The sequence below is a fragment of the Muntiacus reevesi genome, chromosome 17 (assembly GCF_963930625.1).
Source record: "Muntiacus reevesi chromosome 17, mMunRee1.1, whole genome shotgun sequence".
Classification (NCBI taxonomy): Eukaryota; Metazoa; Chordata; class Mammalia; order Artiodactyla; family Cervidae; genus Muntiacus; species Muntiacus reevesi.
Window position 1 is genome coordinate 43,723,435 of NC_089265.1, and position 21,123 is coordinate 43,744,557.

The following is a 21,123-nucleotide window of genomic DNA, read 5'->3' on the forward strand; positions in this document are numbered from 1 at the left end:
TAACTTCATTCACTGTGGTGATCGTTTTGAAATATATAGAAACACTGAACATTATGTTGTGTACTAGAAACTAACATTGTGTTATAATCATACTTCAAAAACAAAGAAACAAACTCATAGAAAAAGATACCAGATATGTGGTTACTAGAGGCAGGGGGTAAAAGAGAGAAAGGGTAATTGGAATGAAGGTAGTCAGTCAAAAGGTACAAGCTTCTGGCTATAAAAAAGTACTAGGAATGTAATGTACAACATGATACATATAATAATTAATACTGTCATATGTTACATATGAAAGTTGGTGAGTATAATCCTGAGCTTTTGTCACAAGAAAAAGAAATGCTTTTCCATTTCTTTAGTTTTGTATCTATATGAGATGATGGTGTTCACTAAACTTATTGTCATAATCATTTCATAATGTATGTAAGTCAAGTCATTATGCTGTGTACCTTAGGCTTACACACTGCTGTATGTCAATTATATCTCAATAAAACTGGGAAAAAACACATTATTCAAAAACATATAAACACTTGTGTGGGAAGATTTCACATTAAAAAAAAAAAAAGCCCAGATTTCTAGAATCTCTTGGAAAGACAGATTTGAGTGTGATGGACAGCAGCCCCCTTAGATGGAGAGTGTACTTGCCTGCCAACCACTATTTCCATCCGACAGTGCCTAGTTGAGGGCAGCAGGTAATGGCATTTGTATTCCCCATCGCCAACGCCTTTTTTTCTTCTTAAATATTTTAGTCATGGGTTTCCAACTAAATTCCAATGGAAATCCAAAGGATGGGCAAGATAGGGCTGCAAGGGCCTCACCATCCTTCCTCAGTTCTTTGTGTTTTTCTTGTGGGGGACAGGGAGTGTTGGACAGTGTGTTTCACTTAAAATTACACTCAGAAGGCCCTCAAAACTGCTTCCTCAGTGGTAGGAATATGATTTTACAGCTCATTCTTGGTCCTTCATGGCTGTGAAAGATGAGCAGGAATAGCAGAGTGCACCAGGCCACCAAAAATAATTTTCATAATTCGGAATGCAGACCACAGTCTAATATTTATAACACCCACAAAAGCAATTCCCAAAAAACTAAGTAACACTAAGAGTTCCTGCTCCTTATCTAGAGAGAAAATAAATTGAAATGCATCCCAGACCCCATCCATGCCTATGGCATGGGGATGGTGGGAGAAGAAGGGCTCCCCAGGCGGTGTCCATCAGGCTGAGGAGAAAGGGAGGCCCAACGACAGACAGGCTTAGATGGATCACTCAGTCAAGGGACTCAGTTCTGCAGGGCAAACCTCAGAAGATTTCCTATTCTATGCTGTAGGCAGATGAGTCAATGTGGATTGAAAGACCCACATATCGCTGGACTAAATAGAACACATGCAGCTATAGCTAGAATCTTTCCAGAAAGCAGGCATATGTGTTATGTGACCCTAAAGACATCTGGAAGTGATGATCCATACCACTGCCACCAGTTTTCACATTTCACTTTCTATTTCCTTGCCTGCCTGATCTAATCCCATCATTAGAGTCATTCTCTGTATTCAGGTACTATCCCTAGGCATGCTCCCTTGTTACAAAAATATCTTTTGGGAAGGCTTTAAAAACTTTTTTTAAAAAATATACTGTATGTGCCAGGCTGTTTCTTCTGCATGAATTTAGGTCATGTAGCTATTAAGTGCTCACCAGGATTGGAGCTCCTGTAACTCCAAGTTCATTGCTCCATGCATTGATTTTTCAATACATGATCCTGGGACATCTGGGGCTCCTAGAGACTATTTCAGTGGGTCTGTGAAATCAGAGATATTTTCATAGTATTATTAAGACAGTATCTGCCCCTTTTACTCTCATGATTGTATGGTGGAGTTTTCCAGAGGCTACATGATAGGTGACACCACAATGAATCGAATGCAGAAGCAAATTTGAGAATCCTGTTGTCTTCTCTTAAGCCAGACATTAAAGAGGTTTGCAAATATAAAACAATGCTTTTGTTTGTTTGTTTGCCTTGGAGCTTTATGGGGTCCTTAATAATTTCGAAGAGTGTAAAGCAGCCTGAGATCAAACTATTTGAGAACCACTGGTCTGTGGCACAGCTAGTGTGGTACCTAGCCATCTTCCTCTGAGTGTGGGCGGAATTCTGTTTTTTCTGAGATAGCCAGTCAAGAGAGGCATTGAGTGTGGGAGTGGGGTGGGGAGAAAGACAGTCTCTGTCCATAAAAGATACAGACTTAGCAACGATAAGATAGCAAGAAGGTGAAGAGAGGACACAGAGAGGGGAGTCAGGAAGAATTAGGAACAAGACTTTGTCCTTGCCCAGGACTGATGGTGGGATATTGTGGTGTAGTGGTAGGAACCAAGGCCTGGTTTGCTGGAACAAAACCACTTAGAGGTGGTGTGACCTGGGCAGATCACTTATCTTCACTGGGGCTTTACTTTCCTTGATTATTGGTTGAACTCACTCAGGATTCTCAACCCAGGATTGTGATAGACTACAGCAGTAATTAAAGATAAAATAATAAAACTGTGAAGGCTGTAAACATTTACTTAAAAAATAAACACAGATTCAACATGGTCCCGAACCATTATGCTGCTCAACTCTTTTGAGTTCTGATTTGCTTTCTGGAATGAGATTACTGCCAGCATAGAGTGGCTTAGCCAAGAGAGTATAAGTCATTATGGCAGAGAAGAGAGGCAAAGAGCCATTGGAAGTAGATGACTTAGTAAGTTTCTCTTTCAGCTCCAAGCCTCCAGAGGCTAAAAGGTGACACGTTCTTAAAGAACAGAAGAGGGACATACTTAGAAGGAGGGTCAAGAGTGAACAGACTAGCCAGCCACACAGACCTGGGATTATTTCTCAGTGCTGTTATGTGGTATTTGTGTTTCCAGGAGCAAGAGATATAATCTCTCTGTTAAAAGGGAATAATAACGCCCACTTTCTAGGGCTGCGGTAGCTGTTCAGTGTGAACATGTGTCAGACTGGCTGCCTCAGAGCCAGCACTCGGCGAACACTGACCACCCTCTCTTTTATCAAAGTGAGCGAGTAGAGAACTGAAAAATGCCACATGAAAAGTTTGTCTATTTGAGTGCTTCTTGATGAAAACGGGGGCTGCCTCAGAGAAGTGAGGTTAGAGGACTCAGATCCCGAGTACAAGGGGAAGCAACCTGGCAATGCTGCATCCTGAAGCTGAGCCGGTATGGAGATGCCAGGTGGCCTCTTCCTTCCTGATGGCAACACGGGGTGTCTCCTTACTCATAGCTGCTCCCCTGGGTCTCACTTCCTGGGAGACATGATGGATGAACCACGGCCAGCAGAGACTCTGCTCTCCATTTATCACCTCTGACTTGCTCAGTGGAGCCATTTGCTTTCCAACAGGTGAGTTGGATGAGATGGATTACATGTTGTCAACATGGTAAGTAATGCGATGCTGTGGTCATTCTTTTGTAATGTAGAAGTGGGAAACATTTAAGCATTTCAGCTTAGCTTGACAGCAAGCTCAGGAAATAGATATTTATGATTCCAGTCCTCCCTCCCCTATCAGTTTTATTTATTGACTAAATTTAATGCAAAAAGTGCCTTAAAAACCTTATTCAGGTTTAAAAAAAAACAAAATGATTTTCTTGGCACAAAAGAATTTGGAGAAGATAAATACTAAGACTAAACCTTATTTTATAGTACTTTATAAAAACAAATATGGAAGGCAGAGATTTGAGAAGATAATTCATTGTCAGCATTCATTGGTTAGTTCCATCAAATGAGTTCCAACTGAGGAGTTATTCTTTGGCATCCCAGAACCCTAAGAGGTATAGAGCTGCAGATACATGGTTTGCACACTCTGTTAGAGGCAGGAAGTGGGAAAAACATAGGCTTTAGAGTTTGAGAGATCTGTGTTTGAATTTGGACTCCATTTCTTGCTAGCTGTGTGACTTTGGAAATATCTTTAAACATGCTGAGTCGCAACTTTCCTATCCATTAAGTTGGAAGTAAGAAAAATCTACATTGTAGAACTGTTTTGAAGGTGAGACATACTGTACATAAAGTGTCTTAAAACAATCAGTTCATTTCAGTCACTCAGTCATGTCCAACTGTTTGTGACCCCATGGTCTGCAGCACGCCAGGCTTCCCTGTCCATCACCAACTCCTGGAGGCTGCTCAAATTCACATCCATCAGGTCTGTGATGGCATCCAACCATCTCATCCTCTGATGTCCCCTTCTCCTCCTGCCTTCAATCTTTCCCAGCATCAGGGTCTTTTCCAACGAGTCAGTTCTTCACATCAGGTGGCCAAAGTATTGGAGCTTCAGCTTCAGCATCGGTCCTTCCAATGAATATGCAGGACTGATCTCCTTTAGGATGGACTGGTTTGATCTCCTTGCAGTCCAAGGGACTCTCAAGAGTCTTCTCCAACACCACAGTTCAAAAGCATCAATTCTTTGGCATTCAGCTTTTTTTATAGTCCAACTCTCACATCCATATATGACTACTGGAAAAACCATAGCTTCCACTAGACAGACCTTTGTTGGCAAAGAAATGTGTTTGCTTTTTAATGATGTCTAGGTTGGTCATAGCTTTTCTTCCAAGGAGCAAGAGTCTTTTAATTTCATGGCTGCAGTCACCAGATGCCTAATAAATGGTAGTTCTGATGATGATAATGGTGTCTGTAGTCTGTGCTGCTAAATTCAGTACACTTAGTTTAACCAGAGCTATTTGCCCAGTAGAGTTGCCTCTTAGGATTCCTTTATATACTAATATTAGTGTTTTTCAGTTCTGTCCTCTGGTCTGGCTGAAGATTATTAGGTTTTGAAAGAGGTTAGCTAATTGACTAACTAACCTATATACAGGCACAAGTTGTATAAATGACCTTATGAAGAAAGTACATGAATAGCTATAAAACCATGGGAGCACAGGTATACTGTGTAAAAGTCAATAGCAGGTACTTTGCAGATGGATAACATATAGGAGGGTCCACTGGAGATTAAATCTGTGCATTTGTTCTTCTCTGTGTAGAGATGCCAGAAGTAACTTTGGAAACTTTGAAGGTGGGACCCATAGAAGGAAGGGTGTAATTACCTTAGAGTCATTGGGGGAGATACCTTGGAAGGGCACTTTATCTCTGGGACATGAGCATGACTTCCCCTAGAAGGGTACATGGGAAAGGGAGCTCATCAGACCTACTTTTTCTGAAGGAGAAACCACTTGTTCCCTAATGTGGGTTTCTGGGAAAGGAATGGAGTTACTCCCATCATGGGGCCCATGAGTGGGAGATGCCAGAGTCACTGTGAATCACACTCCACGGGTGGGTGGATGTGCTGAGATCACTGGTGTATGTGCACCAGAGACTGAAGTGGGAACCCAAGGACAGCGAAGTCCACAGCTCCACTGAGCACTCTTGTGCAGGGACAGGCTCAAAGTGGTCTGATTCAGGCCAGACATTTGGGAATGTGCAGGGCCAGTGTTCCACAGTGACACCATGTGACATCAAGAAGTCGTGGGAGCAGCAGATTGATCAGATCTAGTTCCCACCTCACTTGAATGCGAGTGTAGGACTGCTCTTTTGGATTGAGTCTTTCTGGAGGGAGGGAGGGTGCATTTTGCAATGGCCTATATAATAATTGATAAAGTCAAGGAGTGTCTCAATGGTTACTAAACCGTTAGTCAACTCCATAAAGTCATGATGAGAAAGGCTGGGTGCTTAGATAGGGGTGGCTTTCTCATCAGTACACAGTGCTTCATGAGAGGGGGGCAGGGAGCTTGACCTCGACAAACAGACAATTGAGGAGATTATTGATCAACCCTTATTGGCAGGCAGAGCTTCCGGTTGGAGGGCTGTGGAATCTGTGCTTTGCAGGAGACTTGAAGGCTCACAAATGGTTCACACTGCCTTCATTAGGAATAGATCGACCAACTTTATTCCAGTCTTTCTGTCTGACTTCAGTGCATTTTATTCAGCAGCTGTGGAGGAGGACAGGTGAGTACCTGTCGCTGGCATCTAGGCTCATGCAGCTGTCAACTTGATTTTTTTCTGCAGATGATGTTTCAAAATGACCCTGTACTTTCCGCTTTGCCAGTTTCCATTGAGTCTCAGAGCTTTAGAGCTGGAGAAACATTTGGTTCTTAACTTAGGGTTCAGACAGTCTTCCCTTGGTGACTATGGGTGGCTTTTGTGGCTTCCAGGAGCCCCTTTAAATGGTCTCCCAAATCTAACCTTCTTTTTTTCCCTAAGGAGGGTTCCTAGCTTTCAATAGATCCCATAAGTGATAATAACTCAAGAAATGTAGGCACCACTGATCTGGTCCAGGCTCTAAACCCCTCATAACAGACAAAGAGACTGAGAGAACAAATTAGGAAAAGAAGCAGTTATTGAAATTTTGGGAATGTCTGTATACTTTACAGGACTGACCTGGTTTTCTGCCACTGCAGACTGAGCTAATGGCCCAGTAAAATTGGTTGAATGAAACAGAGCCACTAGGGAGCTTTTGCTGTCAGCATAGAAACCCCAAATAGCAGACAAGTCTGGTTGAAATTCCTAAGAAAGAAACATAATTTAGGAGCAGCTCCTTTGTGTGGATTACGTTTGAGTTCCGAGAGAAAATATCATTGAGAAAGATCTCTATCAACAAATTCCATCTCTCCACTCACGGCCCTCCCCACATGGCCCCTCCACCCACTGTCTTAAAGAAAAAGTGGGTCCCTTGGCAAAACTGATGCAAAAGAGAGCTCAGTTTTCTCTCTTAAACAGAGACAACACCCTATTTGATGAAGCATTGCTGTGCTTACCAAGTAAGACAGAAAGTGAAAGTGAAAGTAGCTCAGTCGTGTCTGACTCTTTGTGACCCCATGGACTGTACAGTCTATGGAATTCTCCAGGCCAGAATACTGGAGTGGGTAGCCATTCCCTTCTCCAGGGGATCTTCCCAACCTAGGGATCGAACCCAGGTCTCCCACATTTCAGGCGGATTCTTTGCCAGCTGAGCCACCAGGGAAACCCAAGAAAACTGCAGTGGGTGACCTATCTCTTCTTTCTAGAAGATCATCCTGACCCAGGAGTCAAACTGGGTTCTCCTACATTGCAGGTGGATTCTTTACCAGCTGAGCTACAGGGAAGCCCATGTAGGAAAATGACTGTAGAAAATTCCTGAGTCTGCAAGTTATGGTTATAGCCAGCGATTGTCCCTACCCCTGCCTATTCCAAATTCCCAAAGAAAAAGCTCTGATTGGCACTCTTGGCTCAATGTCACCTTTTGCCAAAGATGTAGCCAAAATTGTGGCTGAGGAAAAGGGTACAGCTTGTCCACATTGTACAAAACAACTGCCAGCAAGGAGGTATCTCAAAGGATTCTCAGCTGGGCACACACTAAAAAATAATCTTCTAGAAAGGATGACTAGTTATTCACCAGGGAATGAAGTAAGAGAGTGACGTTTCAAATAATGCACCAGCACTTGGTTGAGTGTTTCTCAAATACTACCCATGAAATGTTTCTGGAATTAGGAAGAGTTCTGAAATTTCTTCAAAATGTCTTTTCATCCCAGGGGGTTTAATCTCCTTTTGCCTAATCCGGCAGTTCCCCTGACTGTACCTCTCCCTTCCTGACCATACCATATTTTTACATATCACAGTTTTCCCCAGGATTCTTCAGTTGCTTTCTTTTTAATGCAGAATGGAGTCCAGACTCAAACCTGGCATTTTTGTATAAAATGCTGAGTCATCTTTCCCCTGTCTGGGGAAGAAGAAGAAGAATGCCAGTGTCACAGATGTGTTGAGAAGATTAAGTGAGTATTAGGGATTGCTATTCTTTCCCACAAGTCTTCAGCGTGGACCCTCTACCCTTTTAGGTTGGCTTCCCAGAGTTATCCCAGTGTCTTATGTGTTCTCACGGCTACAGGTTTGTTTTGCCTGGGACCCCAGCCTTCCCCTCACTGCCTGTCTTTTCAGTCCTGAACATTCCTTTAGGCCCTGCCTAGCTACAATACTCATTCTGACCTCCTACTTCTAAGAGCATCTCTATGCTGTTCTATGCAGATTCTCAGAGTAGATAACACAGCCCAATTTCCTGCCTGAATGTAAAACCATTCACACATTGCCTTCCTGGTGACCATGCTGCTTCTACATGAACATTTCTAGTGTTGATGTGCTAAACTTGGGCTGCTCATTCCATTTTTTTCAGCAGCTCTAATTAAATAACTGGAGTATGTAATTATCTTTTTAGTCATGACAGTCTTGCCTTTTTAATAAAATTTTCAGTTCTTCCAGAGGAACAAAGTACCTGCTAGAAAGACACTGATTATATTTGTGCCTAAAATTACAGTTTCGTGACATTAATAGTTAAACCATTGCTACCACTTTTCTTTTCTTCCACCTTTATCATTTTTTAGTGGAGAGGACTTGCTATTACAGAGCTTTTGATTATTGCAGCACCTAGGACAGAAAGAAGTCAAAGAAAACCCTCTTGGTTGATGTCTAGTGGTACTTGAAACAACTTTACTTAGGTCACTTTAGGTTACTCTTCAACAGTATTTGAATTTCTGAAAAAAATTCTATTGCAAAATCTATTCCTTTCTCTCCCTTTTTCTGTATTATTCTAGTCTTTTTACTATTGCATCTGTATATCTGTATACAGTATATATACTATATATATATATATATATATATATATATATATATATCTGTATCTGTATCCTTGGTTTAGTTTTTATAAAAATTGGGATTACACTCTATATGATGCTTTGTATTTCCTTTTAAAAAGACAATATACCAATGACATTTTTTAATGTCAATATGTGAGTGCATGCTCTGACTCTTTGTGACCCCTTGGACTGTAGTCTGCCAGGCTTCTCTGTCCATGGAATTTTCCAGACAAGAATACTGGAGTGGGTTTTCATGACCTCCTCCAGAGGATCTTTCTGACCCAGGGACTGAAGCTGAGGGTCCTCGTCTCCTGCAGTGGCAGGCAAATTCTTTACCACTGTGCCATCTGGGAAGCTGATGTCAATACACAAAGATTTAATCATTTTTAATGGTTCTAGGTGGTGGCACAATTGATCCATATTTTTCTTCTATTGATCAACATATTTCCAATTGATTCTTGAATTCTGATTTTTTTACCTTAAAAGATATTAAAAAGATAGATGACCACCACACTCCTATTCACAAATTCACCCAGTGTTAAGCATTAAATTTTGCCATCCCCATATTTATATGTTGAAATCTTAGCCTCCAGTAGCTCAGACTGTGACCTTATTAAGGGATAAGATCTTCGCAGGTGCAATTAGATGAGATAAGGCCATATTCAGTGTCCTTATAAAAGGGGAAAATTTGAGTATAAACCACAGGGAGGATATTATGTGAAGATGAAAGCAGAAATGGGATGATGCTTCTATAAACTGAGGAATGCCAAAGATCGCCAGAAACTCACCAGCAGCAGTAGAGAGGCCGGGAACACATTCTCCCTCACAGCCCTCATAAGGAACCGACTCTGCCAACACCAGTCTTGGACTTCCAGCCTCCAGATCTAGATTCAATCCATTTCTGTTGTTTAAGTCACCCAGTTTGTGCTATTTTGTTAAGGCAGTCCTAGCAGATTAATACACCCAGTCTTTAAAAAAAAAGTTGTTTAGTACTTGAGATAAATAATATTGGGACAATAGATCATGATTTTGAGTGAAGGCCTTTCTATGGTGTCTATACTGTGCCATCATATCTATCTGATGACATATTGAAAGATAATGACTGTGACCAAGACCAAGGCTTCTGGGAAATGGCTCATACTATAAAAAAGTAATGTGCTGGATGTTATGGCAGAGGCCAAGTTAAGCACCAGAGATCAGGCATGGTAGAAAGGAAATAATTACTGAGAACTTGCTACAGAGAAGGGTGTGGTAACCCAGCCCTTTCTAGGGTAAGTTATCTTCAGGCTTTTAATCAAATTGGGTAATATAAACAAGTAAATGTGATAAATTATCTCTAGAAAATTTAATCTTTCTCTACCTCCATTAATATGTCCTTCAAGGAAGCTCCATGTTGGTCTAAATCTGAGATTTTGGCAGCAAATGATGGATGATCCGATTTTCCAGGAAATCTGAGGACACATGATTGAATATTGTATGTGTTACATAAACGTGCACATTTATGAACATAGACAAGCTGCTTGTAGAAAACTATGCCAGCCACTCGATTTTCAAAAAAATTGAAAACAGAGCCAGTGGGAAAGGTAAAGACAAAGGTACTCTTTGGAGTAAAGCCACATTCATTCTCCACACTGGGGTCCATACTGGAGAGAAAGTCCACGAGGCTGGGGCTTCCCAGAGGTTCTAATGAGGATGAAGCACTTTAACATTTGGGTGCTTAGCAAATTAACATTCCCCTCACCTTCAAAAATTGTGAATCACTATATTGTACACCTGCAACTTATATAATATTGTACAGCAACTATACATCAATTTAAAAAGTTAATGTCCCCCTTACATGGCATGTCATCCTCCTGTCGACTAGCTAAACCCTCCTTGTTCTTCAGGGCACATTCTGGTGTAATCTGCCCCAAAGGGCCTTCCTTGCCCTCAGCTGCAGAGCACTGTTGCTCCTCTGAACCTCTAGACTCTATTTTTCATGCTCTATTTCTTAGGCAGTGAAATGGTAATTACAAAATTATATCTGATCATACTTTATTACAGTCAGATTCAAAACTCCACGGGACAGGGACTCTGCCTGCTTTATTCACCTTGGCATATCATTGAGCACCATACAGGAACTCAACAAATGTTTTTTAAAAATAAAAGATTGTACATATGTGTGTTCTTCAATTTCTTTTCCCATTATTATTTGAAGTTAAAACATTTGTGCTGGACAACAACATTCCTTCTCTGCCGCCTGGATATGACCCACAGACCACCAGTTGTAGCCTCTGTTCTACAAGTAATTATAGAGCCCAAGGCAATCATGTCTCTGTACCCCAACAATTCTTATCATGAGCATGGTAGAAATCACATGGTGGCAAATAAATGCACAAAGAAGTCCAAGGCATGTTTTGAACTACTGAGGTTTTTTTTTTTTTTTATTGCAAAACATTTGTTACAGAAATTTCAGAAAGTTTTTCCCGTGGTATCTGCCAACTTCTGCTTCAAATTATATATCTAAACAAACAAGCTCAAAGTGCATTGTGAATCCAATAATAGACCTTTAAAAAAGAAAAATTCCTCTAAGGATTTATATATATTTATAATATTGATAGATATGCAAACCACTGTCTATCTATACACAAAGAAGGAAAAGATGTATATATCTTTAAGAAACCCAATTGCAAAATTATTTTATTTATAGGAATTCATTTAAAAATGATATTTGAATAACTTTCCCCATTATAAACTATGGTTAGAACGTTTACAAACGAGAGTCTAAGTTCTGTGCTATGGAACAGCTATGAGTACAGTATACTGCATGGACTGTTCTGAACAGCAGGAGAAGCAATATAAACTCAGGTCAGACACTGTAGTGACGGGAAGCAGATAAGCCTTGATACAATGCTATGGTACTCTTCTTCTGAGTCTCCCTCACAAAGATCCCACATTTAGGTCCAGAATGATGCAGCTAGCAAATATACATGCACATATCATTTGGGAGAACAGAAAGAACAGAAAGTTCCTTTCTCTCCCACCTCCATTTTCAGTGTATTTTGTTTACGTATTCACTAAGTTGGAATCAGGAATATGGTCCTGGTGGGCTCTGACTCAGAGGTCCCAAACTATTGCCTCCGGGTTTGAAAGCTGCTGGCAGACACATTTGGCTAGCACAATGTTTGCAAATCTGAACATGAATGTCTTTGTAGCTGACACGTTCTTTCTCAAGCCCTATAAACCCTACTTCTTCCTGTTGTCTTTCCCAGCCCAACTGACGTATGTGTGTTCTGGATCCAGCCCCTTCACGTATTTGTGTTTGCAATCCCACAGTCTAGATGCAGACGGCTGCTGCTGATGATATGTGATAAGCTCGGGTAAAGATGTGACTGACTCTTTTGGGATTCAGACAGGCAAAGAATTGATAAGGTTGATGCAAACACCAGTGAAGTTAGGAGCATGGAGTGAAGTTGTGGGGAGGAAGCTAAGTCAGTGGGAAGATGAGGGCTGGACAAAGCCTGAAGGCTTGCAGCCGCCGGTTCAGTTTACTCTGCCAGGGTCCAGAGGGTATGGAGGTGATAGGAGATTAAGTCAACTGGTCTTGCAAAAAAAAAAAAAAAATCTTCTGCTGGGCCAAGAGCAAGGAAGAAAGTTAAGGGAGTGAAGAAGGCTTTGTATCCAGGCCCAAGGCTGAACCTCTCTCTGCATCCCCCAGCCCTCAGCAGCCCCCCAGCTCCAGAGGAGGGCCTAGGTCAAGGTAGGCATGGATGCTCTTCAGAAAGCCTATGGCCTTCTAGTCATACTTGTTCTTTTCACTTCCCAGAACACAAACTGTGTGAACGGGCAATGGCTTGAAGGTTTAATGGGACTGGGAGAACAGGTCAGTTAGGGAAGGGAAAATTAACCTTACTCTTACTGCCACCTGGATTACTTGGCCACCAAATTTCTCTTAGACACATGTAGAAATGATCATGTCTTGATTTCATTAGCAGTGATCAGTGCAAGGAATTCATCAGAGAAAAGGTAACGCAACCAACTCCTCAAATGAATTACAAAAAAAAAAATCCTGCTTTCCTTAAAATCAGAACCAACTGCTCCTTTGATTGACTCCAATCTGAGAAAGAGACTGTTTGACATGTAAAAAGAAAGCCTAGGCCAGTGCAGGCTGACAGAAAAGTTCTCTCTACTCTTTGAGGAGCCATCACTTATAAGACCATGCAAATTTGATCCTCCCTTGTTCAGATGTTGAATGGCTTCTAACAACGAAACGGTGACTTCCTTGAAGGGGACACTCTTCAGAGTCACCCTGTGCTCAATGAGACACGCAATCACCCACCCCTCCCCCTCCCCCAGGCCAGGCTCACACACAACGTGAGAAAAGCCCCAAGGTAGGAGAGTGGTCACATGCCATCCACTGTATTCATCCATACTGATACGTGGATTACTCACTGTCTTGAATGGACGCCTCTCTCTCATCTCTGGTTTAGCAACTTGCACCCAATGGCCCTAAAGACTCAGAAATGTGTCCTTCATATATCACAGATGCACCAACATCAGACTTTGGTAAACCCAAGTGGCGTTGGCTAGCTATCTCCAGGTCACATAGCTATATGCCCTGCAGTTAATACTCTTATTCCATATTATTTGTTCAGAGTTTAAAAAAATAGTAAAAAATCGTTGGTTACTTTTTTGTTTTTAATTTTTTAAAATTGGACATAATCCCCAAACAGTGTAAGAAGCCCAACAATTTGAGTGAGTTCCTAACTGGTTTAAGTATCACAGCAGGCAATAGTAAAACATTAAGTGCCTTTAAAAGGTCAAAATAAATGCATAAAGCAGTGCATGCATTTTGTCGCCACAAAAGTTAAGACTGGATTTGGAGGGGGATTACTTCATTTAAGTCACATTAATATTGTTAAAGAATAGTGAGTTATAATGCAGTATTTAGAGCAAGTATTTAACCACCTATGCACTAGCATCACTTTATCTAGAAACAAACATATTAGTGTTACTACATGAAGATACTTATAAAATACTGTACACTGCTTCCACATTGGGTTAGCAGATGTAAACAAACAGCTAATTCAACTGGAGCTTAAGATATTATTTTCAATTTGTCATATAGTTTTTGCATAACATGCCAGTTCATCTTTCACAAAATCACAACTTGCCTACCACAGCTTGCAGGGCTGGTCAGAGGATGCACATCAGCTCATACAAATACTTTACAATGGTCTATGGGAATGTGAAAAACATAAGGCAGATCAGGAACAAAAGTACCCATTTCACGAGGATGCTAAATAACATGGAATTGGGAACATCGTTAATCCTTGCAACATGTGCTTCTTTATTGAATGTTACAGATTTGTAAATAATTATAAAGTTATCCTGTAACGTTCATTAATACAACCACATGCTACAACTATGCTGAGTTAAATACGGGTTACATATATGTTTACATGTGTTTTATAATACAGCATTGCCCCACACACATTGAACAGTATAGCCTATAGATATAGCATGATTGATGACTGGATAATATATAATTACAGAAGTTAAACAGCCCAAACGTTCAGAAAGATTAGACTGTATAGCCTTAGAAAGTGGAAAAAATGTACTATCCAGTTATCTACCATAATATTATCTATAGCGACCATCTTTCAGAATACATTTGAAACATTCAGAAGAAACACATTTTGTGTTTCTTATAAGTACATTTTTCTTATTTGATAATTCTGATATATATATACTTTTTAAAGGGGGAACTTTCAAAGTGCTATGTAATATCCTAGACCTGGAAGCTTAGACTTAAAAAAAAAAAAATCCAGTTCTGTAAAGTGCTGCATTCTGACCCTTAATACACCTTCTGGCTGGAGAAATAAACTAGCCCCCATCAATTATAGCCAAGCTTTCTGGCTTCATTCAAATCCACCCAGGAGAGAGTTTCTAAGTATAAATAAAAAGTTTGTTGATTAATCAGGAATTCCCAAGGCAATTTTCATTAAACATCCTTACATTTTTTTTTCAAAAGGACTGAGCAATTTAGAACAAATCATTACATATAGTAGTATATAAAAATTGGCACCTTAGACGCATATGATTAAACCAAAGCTATTACTTCCTTGAGCGCTCTATGACTTTATTTATATTCCTCAATAACTTGCTGCCCATGGGCTGCTTAATTCACAGAGAAGGTAATTAATATCCCCTCGATCAGGGACATGGTGAATAAATGGTTTGGACACAAGCTGACCGTACAAGGCCACAGAATCAATGCCACACTGGTGTGCAGAACACCCAGAAATGGAAAGAAATGGATGGAAACATAACACACATGTAAATGCACAGGAAAGAAATGGCTCATGAAAGTTATACAGGTTGTGTTTAAAGTCACTTAAATTTGGCTTATATATTTCACACACTTCACAAAAGATTTAAGAACTTCATTTTCATGCACAACAAAAGGACCAGGTAGTCGCAAGTTCAGGGCTGTTAAATACTTTGTTTCCTAGGTTTGATTCTCTCCAGAAATCATGATGAATGGAAACACTCATGCTCATAATATCGTTCCCCTATTTTCGATCTGGTCCAGAACGAGGCCCTGGAGGTGCTGTGATATCCTGCTCTGTGACCAAAGAAGAATAATTTCACCTCCTTCTTGGGTTCCTCTACAGACTTAGAGAAGCCTCTGGCTTCGTAAGTGTGGTCCACATTTAAAATCATCATAGCGTTTAGGATGTAAATACATCAAACTAGCAAAAGCTAATCTAAGGAACAAAAGTAACAAAATCTGGGTTTAAACTCTGGTGCTGAAACTTGGCCTTCCTGAGAATCACAGAGAAATGGTCTTGAAATGTAAAGTGCCTATAACAACTGCATTGATTATGAATAAACATGGTTCCTCTTCCTCATTATCAATCAATATGGGACCAGGGGTACATGAACCCTTTAAGGTTATGTTGCAACTCTACACGTACATACTTTTTTTTTTTTTTTTCCTTCTGGGAGGTGAGCCCAGAGCTTTCGTTAGATCCTCATAGAAATTCACGACTCGAGGAAGTTTTAGGGCAACTAATCTATTCTTAGACCAAATGCAAGCTTATTGAGGGGGAAATGGCCAGTAAAAATATAATTGTTTCTAGAGCAATTATATGTGAGGGACTCCGGTGACTTGTTTCTTACTTAAATCCAAGGAGTGAAGATGGAATTGTTTAATTCTTTATATGCGGCCACATCATTGTCTCTACATCTGAAAACTTGTTCAGAAGATTTTGGTTTTTGTTTTAAATATTTAAAGGCTAGAGATTTTGTCCATGTATTCACTTGATTTCACATAATGAGAAAACCTGGAATTCAAAACTATAGCAAAACAAAATAATCAGGAAGTATTCGGGGTCAGGGACATTAAGTCTTTTTCTTTAAAGATTTTTATTCTTCTTTAAATCAGTGATCCAAATAGGAATCCAAAGATTTGATGAAGATTTCTTTGTCCCACTTTAAATCCAGATTCTAATCTAGAAACGTATGCCTATAGTCGAGAGTCCATAATACTATCTGGTTTAGAACCGTACACCTACTCTGATTGTACTTGGCATAATCTCTTTGTGCAGGAGAAACCAGACTAAATGAGATGTCATGATAGCAAGTGCTTCTGCAAAAAAAAGAGGCAGAGGGAAAGTAGTGAGTCATGTTGGCAACTCTAGTTTTGTACAAGGAAAAGCTAAGGTCATAGGATTTTAAAAATTTATAATTTCAACATGTCAAAATTTAATATAATTAACTCTTTCAATGGAACTCCTTGGATATTAAAAAATCCTGGTTATATCTCAAGATGATAGAAAAGTCCAAGCCTTTTAAGAAAGCTCTATATGTCTGTTTATAAACTATATATTAACATGTCTCTCTGTGTAAATGCATATAAGCAGCATATACTACAGAACTCTTTATATGTTTATTTGCTTTCTATTTTAGTCTACCGCATCTTTTTTATAGCTCTGTGTATAAGAAAAATATTCATGGTATGCTTGCTACTGATGGCTTGGGTTGATACCAAACTCCCAGTCAATTCTAAGGTTATTTATGGTTTTGAAACTTCCCTAAAAAGTGCTTTGGAACATTTCCATAAAAAAGATACCAGCCCTTGAAAAACTCCAATTAAATTTATGCTGAGCTCAGATTAAATGGCAAAACTCTAGGTATGAAAATATCCACATGTAACCAGATATTCATATACAAAATGGTCATGTGATAGGCGGTGTGGAAAATTGGCAGTTACATCCTGGAGATGTTCAGAAGACATGGTGGACTCATATACATGATGAGGGTCACACAGCAGCATCGCACATAACATGGATGGTGAGAATATAGCAGTATCTCATATGGCAGTTTTAGGTGAGCTCTGCCTACTATTTTTTTTTAAAGTTCACTATTACATATTCAGTGAGTGGCTTCATTGATGACAGGTGAGATACAAAATAAATTAAAAAATATAAAATTATTTAATTACATTCATCCTGAGCTTACTTGACTATACTTGAATGCCCACTGTATATAATAAACCATTTGACAATTGTTTTTAACATCAACTCTTCTTTCATTTTGATTGCAATACAAAAGGCATTTCTTTTCCCTTTATTTTCTTCAAAAGAGATAAAAGTTGTGGCACCAGAAATGAATATATAAGAGACAGGTGAACTATGACTGTTACCTTGTTTTTTCTTTATAATGATCAATTACAGAAGTGTTGGCATGAGAAGGATGTGGGACGTTAGGTAGAACTGCTTGCTGCCGGCTTATACTGAATAAAAAGGATGCTCTTCATCAGTCACCAGTGATGGAGCCAATGTGAAAAGAAAACAGAATTGAAGTTTAGAATATCTCATTTGTATGCTGGCTACTTCATTTTATTTTGCAATTTAGCCCTGCATCCTAAAACTCTTGATAATGGTCAGAAATGGAAAGATACCTCCTGGCATGGAGCATGCTTGATGCCCCATTCATTCCCAGAGCTCATGGCTTTCTGAAATGACTAGTTATACACATTCATCTCAACCCTTCTTCTCCCTCTTTCCCCTCCCTACCCATTGAGTGTGAACATGACTTAAATCCCCTGTGTTTTACACTGGGTCAGATCAAATGTTTTCTTGATCTGTGACCCAGAATTCACCTTTTAGTTAACAACTTCCAAGGAATGACTTGTTTTGCTCAGCTAAGAATAAAGCAGGTGAGTTTCTAGAAATGGGAACCGGTGAATTTCAGGGAGAATTTGAGGGCTGGATTCTTGAGCTTCCTGCAAAACTTATTAGAAGGTTTAGTTGTGCTTGCTTTCAAAGCTGTGAAAAGCAGACATTCGGGTGAGTCTCCTCATGGACAGATTGTCCCCTCGGCCCTCCGGCTTGGAGGACTTACTCCTCTGGAAGGGGTTTCTCAGGCCTGCCGTGTTCCGCTGCCTGTCGAGTTTGTCACTGATGGAGAAGCTCTTCCTGGTATGCGCGTGCGGTGTGCTTGGCCCCTCTGCTGAGTAGCTGTTGGCGCGCTCTATCTTGGGAACTGTGATGTTGTTGGACAGGGTTCTGTCGGGATTATCACCCTCCTGGGGGGGCACTGTGATCGTGGCTCTCCGGCCCTTGGCCTCATTCTCCTCACCATCAGAGCTGGGGTGACTCAGCTCTGCCTCTCGCTCGGGATGGCAGCACGATTCCTCCACTTTCCCCCCAAGACCGCCCGGGAAGCTGGCTCTGTCAGCAATCACTTGAGGGGCATTGACACATCTCGTGTCAATACAGTCTGTAATACTTGTATATTCTGCTGTTTTCACGGGCACCCCAAAGTTGGCAAAACAGCTCCTCGAAGGAGAAAACATAAAGCTATGTGATTTCACGATGGAGGCTTCTTCTAGAAGAAAGGGGGTGGTGGCTAGGTAGCGGCTGCTTTTGGAACGCTCAATCGTGTGGTACATTGGAGGGTCAGTGTCCCATGGGTTTTGGCATTCTGGGAGGTGGGTATAGTCTGAAGAAAAAGATCTAGTGTCCATGGAGGTGATGTCCTCAAAATCAATGCTCCGGCTTGGTCTGTCTGTGGGTGCAAGAGTCACATAGGCACTACTTGAAGGAGCTGCGGAAGGTACTGGAGCCGAAAAGCTTGGTTCTCCCAGGCCAAGGATGTTCACGGAATTGTCCAGTGGGTCTATATCACAGTGGAGCTCATCCATGGCAGAGACATAGATGTCTATACATGAAGATGGTCTTCTGGAGTCGGGAACAATGGCCAAGGTGTTTGCAGGGACTGCAGGAGCTTTGCATTCTTTGGCTACAGAGTGGGAACTAGTAGCGCGGTGTAGGCTCAGGGACCTTTCTTTAAAAAGACTCTCCAACTTTTCTATCCCACCTCTCTCTTTCATATTGACTGAATAGAAAGAATGGCTTCGCATACGGGGCATTAAGGTTGGAGAAGTTGGGGACAAGGTCTCCTCACCTGCAGGGTCTATACTCTCCTGGAGCTTGAAGGTGTTCCCCTCCTGGCTGTTGAAGCTGCTCTGGCGGACAATGTAGGCTGCATCTGTGCAGTCCGAGGAGGTCCGCGAGCGGATTTTGTTGGACTCAGCCCGCTCCAGACCCGTCAGGCGCTCCAGGGCTGTGGCCATGCGCCCGATGAGGTCCTCGAGCTGCGCCAGCCGGATGTCCACAGTCTGGAGCGAGGCCTTCATGCAGTGCTCCCTCTCGTTGACTTCCTCCAGCCGCATGGACATATTCTCCACCCTGGGTGGGAAGAGAGAACCAGAGTCACTCTGGGTAGTTTCTCTGCAGGAGGCTGTGGAGCAGGGATAGAGGGCCTTAGAATTGTGCACTGACTTGGTGCCATCACTGTCCCATTGGGGGGATCGGATGGGGTGCGGGTAGTGAGATGGGGTGGAGAGGAGAGGATGGCCATGACCCTGTCACTGGGAATCACAGAACTCCAATCTTTCTAAGCTGGAAAAGGCTTTAGAGATGATTGAATCCAGCAGTTTCTAGCTACTAATCCCCTTTCCCTCAGGGAAACTTACTGCTCAGTCCCAACAACTAAACACCAAGGCAAGGAGGTCTTGAAGTGGAGTGGGGCCAAAGTCCCACTCTTTTCCGCCCTCCTGGCTTCACTGGGACTTGGAGCAGGGTTCAATGACCTAAATAAGGACTAGGATGTTGGCTTAACAGTCACCAGCAAAATGAGAATGTTACATTTGGATGACTTTACCCAGTTTTGCAGTAGAATTGTAGAATGTAGCTATTCTTACTATAGGATACATGTAAAATTTGTATTTTATGGACTGGGGTTATATTTATTTTGCATATACATAATAATCTTCTGTTGCTGTTCTTATTCACAGCAATCCTTTTAGAAAGTAGTGCCTCCAAAGGAACTGATGTGGTCCTATTACTGAGTCAGCTGGGGTTGACCTTATTTAACCCGATTCTTTCATTAATAAAGGATAAACAAATATCAAGACATTTAGTCAAGATTACATAATTGTGGTAAACTCTAGGGTGGCTATCCATAAATCATCCTACTCCTCTCTCTGTCTTTCCAGGTAGCTGATCCAGGTGCTTTCTATCCCAGTTATTTCTATAGTCCCCATTTTTAAGGGTGTGATCTGTCGCATATTCCTCTTTGCATTTCCATGTGGCCAGCCCAATACCTGCCAGATGTCAAGAAAGGCTCACTGAACAAATCACTGTGACAAACTTGATTTCAATTGTTTAATGGGTTGCTAGGTCATTTACTTATAAAGACAGAGACCACATATTTAAAATAAAATTGTGCCATATTTTTTACTTGTTCAAATTAACTTGGAAAGGACAAACCAAAGCCAAGTTTTGGTTTGAGTTTAAACTTTCACTTTTAAATGCTGAAAGGCAAATCTTGGAGAATCTAAATAAGATCTATTCACGACTTTTTTTGAGAGGATAAAGATACTTTCCCAATTTTTTTCCAATATGCACAGCAAATGACTTGACCATTGACCCTTAAAAGGAACATGGCTGCATGCTTTACAAAAGGAGATAGGAATTAGAGCTAGGTCCCTCCAATTGTTGTGATGGTGGTCGTGGTGGTGTGTTAACAATAGCAGCACCTCTATCAGAGAAGAATATATATTTCAATGCCAGAAGGAGATATAAGAGGCATGTGGTTTCTCTCTCTGAGGGACCTATAGGCTTTAAGAAAAACACATACACATACAAAAACCTACCTCTTCTGCTGGCCAGAGTGGGAATATGTGATTCTCTTACCTTTGCAACACCCTCCCCTCCCCACCCTCCTACAACTCACTCTGCTCTTTTATCTCACAGTTTCCCTTCATCAGTCTAAGGTTCTGGACTGCTGTCAAGAGCCCGGCTTCAGAAACATTTTTTTTTTCTTTTGTTCCTTTCTGCTGCTCCATAACCAGTTTAGCACCTCTAGGGTCTAGGCACACTCTGCCACGATGCTCAGGTACATTTCCAAAAGACTTGTACACTGAGCAATTCTGTATCTGGCAAACCCAATG

At 41.0% G+C, this 21,123-nt stretch overlaps 1 protein-coding gene across 10 annotated transcripts in view; it reads right to left on the bottom strand.

Annotated features, from left to right (window-relative positions):
• Positions 1-15,621: 15,621 nt before the first annotated feature.
• TRPM3 (transient receptor potential cation channel subfamily M member 3) overlaps positions 15,622-21,123 on the bottom strand; it is a 283,598-nt gene continuing 278,096 nt past the window's right edge. For all 10 annotated transcript variants that reach the window (XM_065907659.1, XM_065907658.1, XM_065907657.1 and 7 more), the window contains one exon: positions 15,622-19,357. In XM_065907659.1, coding sequence (XP_065763731.1) covers positions 17,911-19,357 — 1,447 coding nt within the window. In that variant the 3' untranslated portion in view covers positions 15,622-17,910. The remainder of the gene's footprint in view (positions 19,358-21,123) is intronic.